This window comes from Carassius gibelio, chromosome B12, assembly GCF_023724105.1.
Source record: "Carassius gibelio isolate Cgi1373 ecotype wild population from Czech Republic chromosome B12, carGib1.2-hapl.c, whole genome shotgun sequence".
Lineage (NCBI taxonomy): Eukaryota > Metazoa > Chordata > Actinopteri > Cypriniformes > Cyprinidae > Carassius > Carassius gibelio.
The window spans coordinates 18,504,808-18,514,808 of NC_068407.1; the positions used below are offsets into that span (position 1 = coordinate 18,504,808).

The 10,001-nt window shown below is 35.8% G+C and overlaps 1 protein-coding gene across 1 annotated transcript in view; it reads left to right on the top strand.

Annotated features, from left to right (window-relative positions):
• The window catches only part of itga3b (integrin, alpha 3b), a 38,751-nt gene extending 29,136 nt beyond the window's left edge, over positions 1 to 9,615 (top strand). The window contains exons 15-26 of the mRNA XM_052570988.1: positions 416 to 572; positions 1,661 to 1,741; positions 1,927 to 2,006; positions 2,136 to 2,213; positions 2,429 to 2,531; positions 4,319 to 4,495; positions 4,585 to 4,689; positions 4,789 to 4,902; positions 4,987 to 5,085; positions 6,077 to 6,202; positions 7,046 to 7,204; positions 8,485 to 9,615. Coding sequence (XP_052426948.1) covers positions 416 to 572; positions 1,661 to 1,741; positions 1,927 to 2,006; positions 2,136 to 2,213; positions 2,429 to 2,531; positions 4,319 to 4,495; positions 4,585 to 4,689; positions 4,789 to 4,902; positions 4,987 to 5,085; positions 6,077 to 6,202; positions 7,046 to 7,156 — 1,231 coding nt within the window. The 3' untranslated portion in view covers positions 7,157 to 7,204; positions 8,485 to 9,615. The remainder of the gene's footprint in view (positions 1 to 415; positions 573 to 1,660; positions 1,742 to 1,926; positions 2,007 to 2,135; positions 2,214 to 2,428; positions 2,532 to 4,318; positions 4,496 to 4,584; positions 4,690 to 4,788; positions 4,903 to 4,986; positions 5,086 to 6,076; positions 6,203 to 7,045; positions 7,205 to 8,484) is intronic.
• Positions 9,616 to 10,001: the final 386 nt, after the last annotated feature.

The following is a 10,001-nucleotide window of genomic DNA, read 5'->3' on the forward strand; positions in this document are numbered from 1 at the left end:
TCAAAAAATATACTATATGTGTGTATATTTATAGATACACAATAAATATAAAAAGTACACATATTGTCTAAACAAAAACTTTTATTTTAGATTTTTTACTTCGCTAAATATAATATAATATAATATATAATGTAATTTATATTTAATCGCGATTAATCATTTGACAGCACTAATTATATTATATTATATTATATTATATTCAAAATAAAGTACCGGAAGTTTTTATTGGAAAAAAAAAAAGTAGTTTTAAACTGAGTTGTAATTATTTTGTGATATTAAATGATTAAAAAAAAACAGACTACAGAAACACAAACATCATGCACCTGGAATAAAAATAAAATGTATTTAAAATCTTTCTCAAAAACGAATGTTTAAATGCACATGGGAATTATGGGATGTGCTGGTTTGTTCACAGTCAGACTATGGAGTTCAACAGTAGCATTAAGAAGATGGTGATGACGGTGGAAGTTACTAACGCACCGGATGGAGGCAGGCAGGCGGAGGACGCCCATCAGGCCATGCTGAACATCAGCATTCCCCCCTCACTACAATACTCAGGAGTGCGCCCTCAGGTGTGGCCACACGGAGGCACTGTACTCTTCAACTCACCTCCACAGAAATGAAAAATCACAAAAGCTGCGTCCCAAATGACACACTTTACACTATACACTCATACACTATGTACGCAACCATGTAGCTTGTGAATTATATAAGGTTGCTTTGTCATTCATATTCAGAGTCTGGAAGCCCCTCCCCTTTCGTTACATAATTAAAGCTGCTACAGTTGAGTGCATGAAGTCTTCAACATTCCACACTTCGTTTTTTTTCGGTTATTTAAGAGCATCATCCAGGTGTACCCATAAAGTGTACTTTTTCATTTTGAATTTTCAGTGTGAACACACTACTCTCACTATTTATACTACAAATGTCATAGAATAGTGCACAAGTGTGTGATTTGGGACGCACCTGATGATCTTCTTATTAATATCAGAAATAAACGATTGTGCTTGGTTGAGCAACATTTAAGATAAATTCTCCTGTATTTCCTGTACAATTTTTTTTCTTTGATATGGGGTTCGTTTTGTACTAAGTTTTGCTCTATACTTTTAAATGCATTAGTTTCATAAGTAAAATAGTTTATTTGTAGGTATTTGATATTATTTTATATTTATAAACAATTATATTTATGGTGCAATGTACAGGTTAGTCAGTTGTTATTGCAAAATGTATTGGGAACTTAACAAATATTATATTATATATTAAGATAGGTAAAAAATGATAGCCTGAATGCTCTGTAAGTCGCTTTGGATAAAAGCATCTGCTAAATGCATAAATTAAATTTTTAATTTAATTTAATTACATTTTTAATTTATATTATTATATTATATTATATTATATTATAAGGTGTAATGAACAGATAGTCAGTCATTATCGCAAAATAAATGCAACTTAAGTAATGAAAGCAGTTGGAATAAAAATAAAATGAAATATGAAGATTGTTTATAGTCAATAATGTATTATTTTATATAATGTTATATTTATGTTGTTAAATAAAACCTTGGCAGCTTACCAAAAACTGAATTAGAGACTCTTCCTAATAACTCTTTAATTAGATCATGTTCTTAATGCAGTTTTGAACTTTCTTGGTTTGTCTTTACAGCCTGGTTTCGATACGATTGTGTGCAGCGCAAACGAGACTGTGATTTGCGATCTGGGAAACCCATTTAAAAGCAATCAGAAGGTAGCAGTCTGTTTCTTAATGAGAACGTGTCCAATGTGTGACCTTTCTGAGGATTTGTTTGGTAATTAAAACAAGCATCTATAATGGCTCATTTTCCACAGGCCATCGGATAACAAAAGCTAATCAGACTGTACAGCTAATATCTTTTGCTAATTTGCTCTTACCCATGATATCCGTCTCCACAGGCCTCATTCATAATCATCTTTGAGACTTCTGGGATAACACTTTACACCGAGCTGATTGAATCTCAGCTTCAGCTCTCCACGTAAGTCTGGACTAACTAAAAGGCTTTCTTGATTATGAAGTTTCCCCTTGCACATGCTGAACTAAAGTCATTTCTGCAGGCCTTTTTTATTTATTGTGACTGACTGAATGTGTTTGTGTTTGTCTTCAGTATCAGTGAACAGAAGGATCTGTTTCCTGTTCCTGTCACCCTCAGCGTGAAGAACACGGTCCTTACCTCCTTTTCCTTGTACGTACTTTGATACGTTTTTCAAATTACGAAATCATTTGGAAATTTACAAGAAAAAATGATTCATCTGTGCATGTTGTTGTGAAAATGTTCACTTCATTGTATCATATTATTGATACTCTGTTAAAAAGGACCATTAAGAGTTTGTCAAATGCAAATTTGAGGCAGAAACGGTTAGATGTTAGCACTCTTCATTCTCTTTGTGTCGTGTGCAGAGACAAACAAGAGCTTGACACGTCGTTCAGCGGCAGTGTGACGGGGGAATCTGCCATGAACAGCACCAGTGATGTGGGGAGTCCGCTGGAGCTTGTGTTTCGTGTGAGTGTGGCTTTGTCTTTCTTCAGACAGACACCAAACAGATTTTGTTGGGGGGTATCTGGCCCAACTCAGTTTAGCTGGTTGTAGCAAAATGTAGCAAAATATTTGTACAAATCTGATCCAAACCACTTTTGTTTTCTCTTATGCACACCGAGTCTGCATTTGTTTTGTCTAAAATACAGTTAATTGTATTTTATTTTATTTTTATTAAGTTAAAAGTTTTCTGTTGTTATGTATATATGGAAATGTGTGTGTGTGTGTGTGTGTGTGTGTGAAATGTAATTGATTTCTGTGATACAATGTCAACGCTGTCACTACTCCAGTCTTTGTGTCAGTGATTATCAGTGTTGTGCTGCTTAATATTTTGATGGAAACTGAAACACTTTCCCAGGATTTTTTTTTTAATGAATGATGAATGAAAAGTTCAAAAGCACTAATATAAAAATATAAATGATAAATGTCTTTACTGACGCTTTTGAACGGTTTAATCCAACCTTGCTGAATAAACATATTAATTTCTTTAAAAAAAAAAGTTGATTTTTTTTTTTATTCTACTGCCTCCCGATTTTGAATGGTAGGGGAGTTGTAAATGTTTTTGGCCAGTACTTAAAGCTGCAGTAGGTAACTTTTGTAAAAAAAAAAAAAAAAATAGATTTTTTACATATTTGTTAAACCTGTCATTATGTCCTGACAGTAGAATATGAGACAGAAAATCTGTGAAAAAATCAAGCTCCTCTGGCTCCTCCCAGTGGTCCTATTGCCATTTGCAGTTACGGACCGCTCCCGGTAAAAATCAACCAATCAGAGCTGTGGTCCGTAACTTTGTTTGTGTTCAAAATGTAGAAACATGTATATAATAAGCGAGTACACCATGAATCCATTTTCCAAACCGTGTTTTTGGCTTGTCCTGAATCACTAGGGTGCACCTATAATAAGTGTTTATATTCAGACTATTTTAGATTGCTTCGGGGGTACCGCGGCGGAGTAACCCAGTACCTTTGTGATTCTTCATAGACATAAACAGAGAGAAGTAGTTCCGGCTACGATGTTCTTCCGCAAGACGCAAGCAGTTCTGTTTATTAACCGCTAGAGCGTCAAAAGTTACTGACTGCAGCTTTAAAGAGTTATTGATGATAAAAAAAAAGCTCAAGGGTTAAATCATTGCTGCATTAAAAGTTAAGAAATTAGGGCAAAAATATTTGATCATTATAAAATAATGTACTATTTTATTCTACTATAATACTAGTTTAATTAAATATTTAACATTTAATATTTTATTCACATTTACTTATGACAAATCTGTATGACTTTTTTTTGTTTGTTTGTTTGTTTGTTTTTTCTGAGCAACACAAAAGAAGATATTTTCATTTCCATAAATAGTTTTTTATTCAGACATTGGAAGTCAGTGGTCACGAAACCACATTCTTCAAAATATCTTTTTGTGTCCCACAGACAAAAGTTACACAGGTTTGGAATGACATGAGGGTGAATAAATGTTGTCAGAATCTTCAGTTTTGGGTGGACTATTGCTTTAAGCTCCTTTTAAACAGTTCAAAGTGTTAATGCCAGGAACAATAACTATAAAGATAACAATATTAGCGTCCACACCAGAGAACGATATCGTCTGTTTATTCTAAGCGCACGTGAGTCTGCCTCTTTAAATTCTCATTAAAGCTCATTACAGCAGGATGGATTCTGATTGGCTGTCAAAAGATTTTAGCATTCATCAGCTGGATCTTACATATTGTGCTTTTAAAAAAAAAAAGTTCTTGGTTTCCACTTTCCAGGTGCAAGTGTTGGGAGCACCTCTGGGAGATTTGGGAACTCTGATGATTGACTTTGCATGGCCATTTGAGGTAACCAATGGGAAATGGCTGCTGTATCTCACAGAGATCGTGATCAAAGGAGCGTCAGAGTCGCGTTGTGTCCCACCGGGGAAGGTTGTCAACCCTCTCAACCTCACAGTGAGTCTGAGGAAACACAGCGGCCCACCGTAACTCATTTCCAATTTCATTCACTCCATTTAATTGTCGTCCTACATCATCTCTTGCAGCTCTCAGATCGAGCTACCAAACGGTCCAAAAGAGATTTGGAGTCAGGATATCCCCATGCAGCTTCTGTCGCCATTACGGCAACTCGTAAAATGTCCTATTTGCTGGTGAGGGAGGCGTCTGCTCTGATTTCCATGCTGTCCCACCAGTTTTTCTCATCATATCAATGACAAATGTCAAAAAGCGTGGCTTTTGTTCGTGTTCAGGAGTGTTCAAAGCTGACGGCTCGTTGCATGACCTTCTCCTGCCCGCTACAAAACATGTCGACTCAGGCGGAGATCAGAGTCAGGTCCCGCGTGTGGAACGGCACCTTGCTGGAGGTTTGCATTAGTAGCTGTTTGTCAAGTACTCACTAAATGGTGCTCACTGCATGACTCCGTTGATCTCTTCTTCTTTTCTGGCAGGATTATGCCAACGCCCTGAGAGTGGAAGTGAAGGGCCAGGCCACGCTGAGACTGCTGACCGATAAACCGGCCATCAGGATGGAAAACATAACCATAGAAGTCAGAGCTGTTCACATTACAGTTCACCTAATAATGATTTATCTACTTCATGGTTCATTATCTCCACAGACTCAAACTCCAAAAAATGCTATGTAAAACATAATGAAAGTAGTCTTTGTACTGTACTTTCAAAAGCAACTTTAAAAGCAGTACTGTAAGTCTTCTGACATATCTTGGAAATCAGTGCACAAGTCATATGAACTTGGGATTTAAAAGACTATTCATATTCAGAAATCTCTTTGTTTTGACTGCACTGACACTATTGAAAGAACAAAACCCGAGCTGGATAATGCTATTATTGTCTTCTATTGAGCTGCTTCACAGCTGAATTTGAAGTTGTTTCATAATTGATGAACTTTGCAATATTGTCCCAGTTATCGAATCATCTCTGTTCAGGAGAGTTTTTGATTATTGATGAATGTTGCATTTAACATCAACAATGTTACTGAACTGAATCAACACTGGATAATGGCCGCTGTCTTCGACAGAGCTGTTTTACAGTTTAATATTAATGGTTATTTTCCTGTTTATAACTGAGAGCTGTGTAAGTGTATACAAATCACTTGACTTCTGAAACCATTTTGATAACTGTAAAATACAGTGCAAAACATACGTCATTGCTTACTGATTTTGACATGAAGAAGTCAATGATATGAGATTTGATATGAGAGCAATGAAAGGACGATTTTTAGTATACAAAGACATAAACTGGTCTGTTCCTCACACAAAATGATTAAATGACTTCAGAATACTTGTAATATCATGCACAAGTCATATGGTCTACTTTTTATCCCTGAATGCACTATAAACACTTATAGTCACTATGAAGACTTAATCAATATTTGGTCTGTGTTCCACTGGTTTTTAAATTACATTATGGTGAACAAAGCATTGCAGAATGTTAAAGTTTGGATGAACAAATCTTTTGAAATATTCTCAGTGTAACTGCTAATGGCATTGCTGAAAGCTCATCTAATTGAATTGTGTGTAGTTTTCAGTAAACATTGATCCGGTGCTGGGAGAGGAGACGCCGTATGAAGTTCCTCTCTGGATCATCATTGTTGCAGCGGTGGCAGGGATCCTGTTATTAGGCATCATCAGTCTCATTCTGTGGAAGGTATTTGGGCTTTTATATTTGGATCAACATTCCATCAGGATCAAAAAAAAAAATACATTTTCAGATATAGATCAGGACATGTCCCAATTATTTATTATATTAAAATTGACCATCAAATCCAATGGTCACATGTGTATACATCAGACTTTTTATGTTCAACATTTTACAATATCGGTCTTATTTAGTTTTTAAGTCAAGTATTGCATAATGTTGGGTTAAGCTTTGTTTTTGTGTTTTCACTGAAGCCAGATTTTTTTTGTTATAAAAACATTTATGCTGTGGTTTGCATCCATTAGTTTCCTAACAAAAGAGAAAAATAATGAAGCGAAATGTAAAAATGAAGTTAAGTTTATTGCAAAGCTGTATTTCCAGCATCATTACTCCAGTCTTCAGTGTCAAATGATCATTCAGAAATAATTCTAATATGCTGATTTGTTGCTCCAAAAAATAATTCCAGGATTATTTGATGAACAATTTTCAAAAGAACAGCTTTTTTTTTTATGAAAATCTTTGGTCACTTTTGATTTGAAGGTGTCCTTGCTGAGAAAAAATTCTAACCCCAAACTTTTGAAAAGTTCCATTACATAAAATTACCCATAGCGTGAAATTGGATTTTGGTGTCACCACCCACTTTTAGGCCCTTTTCCTAAAACATTTATTTATAAAGTACAACTTAACCAGGGATGGTTAATAAAAGCAAATGAAAGGACAGATTTAAACCACATGCTAGCAGTCCATGAAATCCAGTGTGACCCAGTGCACCCTTGATGTGAAATGTCATTGCCTCTTGTTATTTATATCAGTAATAAATGTCCCGCGTTGGGCTCCGCCCCTCCTCCACAGTGCGGTTTCTTCCGACGGGCCAGCAGGAGGGAGATGTATGAAGCCAAATCCCAGAAAGCAGAAATAAAGATCCAGCCCTCTGAGACAGAGAGGCTGACGGAGGAATTCTGAGCCTGCGGGGGCCCACGGGCCGCTTGGCAGCACTGTTAGGGCCCTTCGGTAAAGCAGACCCTGGTTACCATACGCTTTTTCTGACTTTTCACTTTGCAAATCTTTTTTCTGGCTTACCTCCGTAATTCCATCCCTGCCAGAGTCAAATAACAATCTGTTCGTTTCTCATTCTTGCTCAATAACCCTTAATATTCCCAGAGAAGTAGAGCTCAAATGGGGATCTCAATGCACTTTCTTCACTAATTAAATAGTTTTAGATGTTTTTACACTAATTTCAATTAATCCTAACTGAAGCATGAAGATTTTAGTTTTTAGTTGTTTTTTTACCAAAATGAAAATTTGCCGGATGTTTACTCACCCTCAGGGCATCCAAGATGTAAATGATTTGGAGAAATGTAGCATTCCATCAATTGCTCATCAGTGGATCCTGTGCAGTAAATGGGTGCCGTCAGAATGAGAGTCCAAACAGCTGATAAATACATCACAATAATCCATGTGAACTGAGTCCATCAATTACCATTTAGTGATGTGAATATCTGCGTGTTTGTAATAAACAAATGCATCATACATTTTTACTTCTATCCAGAATATTGCTTTATCCAGTGAAAAAGCCATGTCTCTGAATCAGGGGAGAAATATGCACAGATAAAGCGATGTTTAAAAGCCAGAACAAATATGTTAGTGAATTTTCATGTGAGAGGACAACAGGGGCTGGACTTTTTCGCTGGAGGAAGCATTATTATAGATTATAAACAACAGTTTAATGTTAAAACATGATTTATTTCATTCTGACTGCACCCATTCCCTGTAATATCTCCGGATCTCTTCTCATGAAGGAACAAACTCATCTGCATCTCGGATGGCCTGAGGCTGAGTACATTTTGAGCAATTTTTCATTTCTGAAAATTTCCATAAATTAACATTCTGTGATCATTTACTTACCCTATTGCCATATTATTTATTTTCTTCTGCCAAACACAACATGAGATGCACAATTTCCCTGCTTCTGTTTTTTAAGAAAAGTGGATTTAGATTGATACTGCCAAGCTCCATAAATGACAAAAAGCATCATAAAAGAATCATAAAATTTGCTAGTAAACAGCTTTTCTCATTCGCCACGTGACCAATCACAAGCCAGTGACATGAGAAAATCTAGCTGTGAAATTGATCGAATAGCTTCAGAAGAAAAAATACAAGGTTGTCTTGAGGGTGAATAAATGCTAACATTTAAAATCCTATTACTTTTTTTACTTTTACATTTTCATTACGAAGCATATCCGTCACTCTTACCTGAAACGTCTCTTTGATTCTCTGTCTGTCTCAAACAGTGCGGTTTCTTCAAACGGACTGTTTACTACAGGATAATGCCAAAGTACCACGGTGTGAAAGTACGCAAAGAGGAACGCTATAACTTGGCCTTTCAGCCTGAGCAAGAACTGAGCAAGAAACTCTGGGTCACCAACTGGACAGAAATGCAGGAATATTACTACTGACCTCTTCACCTCTCTACGTCCAGAGCCAGGGGAGCGTGATGATTGGAGGATGTCTTTTATTAACCCCGTCTCAACTCAACAGACACTGCCGTCAATCACGCAGTGAGAACGTTTCCAAATGTTTGTTGGTCTGTGTGCAATATCATGATTTGTAGACCATTAAACCGCTTTCAACGAAGCCAGAGGATTTTCTGGGACATCCTTGACTTAGTAACGAGCAGCTGAATTATTGTCCTAGTTTTAATTCTTTAAATCTTGATTAGTGTGTTTCATTGCATTTTAAATTTCATTGCATTGTAATATTTTTCTAATGTCACTAGAATAGATTGAGATAAGGAGATCTTTTCCATCATGCTATAACTGATCTGAAATCAAACAGCACTGAGTAAATAGACTTGATTTTCAAGTTGCTTTGTCTTTGGACGCCTATTTTGTAATACTGCATAAGAACTGCTCCATTTTTTTTCCAGCTACCTCCTCCCATGGAGAAAGGTGTTTAAGTGTGTAAAATGTTTGCCCAAACCATCATGTTACTGTCAGCATTAGTTGAGTAAATCTCTCTCCCTCTCTCTTTCTATATATATAAACATTTTGAATAAAAGCTTAATTTAGAACAGTTTTTTTTTTACATTGTGAAGCAATTTTACAGCAAATTCTCATTAATGCAATGCGAAAAAGAACATTAATTTTGTATGAGCAAAAATCAAAGCTGATGCAGTCAATATATAGTCCTGACCCAAACTTCACTCATTATTTGACGACTCGTTGTTGATTTTTTTTGTATGATTTTGTGGTGTAATATGATGTAAGTCACTCTGTTCTTGTCCATTTCAGATTTTCACCTTAATACGTCTTTATTTTTGTTTTACTGTCTACTCAAATAGTATTGTATTGACCCTTTTTTGCAGAACAGCGGTTACTAGAAACTGTCTTGGTGCGATTCATTAAACAAGTGAATAATGTTGATTTCATGTACATGTACTGACAGTTCGTTGCAATTTTCAGTTCCGTTCAACTCCGATCAGTACACTTTCATTGATGGGAAATCTAAAAATTCACATGGTATAATGTTCACTTTGTTAATTGCTTGATGAAGTTTTATATTTTAGTGAAATTTAATATAATGAAATGGTGGATTAGAGTAGATTGTCAGAAAGATGCCCACATTGGTTGACTCGTGTAGTTATTAGAGGGGAGTTGGATACTGAACCACTAGAGTTCATTACGTTCTGAGCAAATGCCTGTGTATATACCTCAGACCTATAGAGCTGAGAAAATATATGTCCACACAGAAAAAAAAAACACATGATGGTCTGTAATTTTTTTTTAATACTGATATTAAAAAGTGTTTT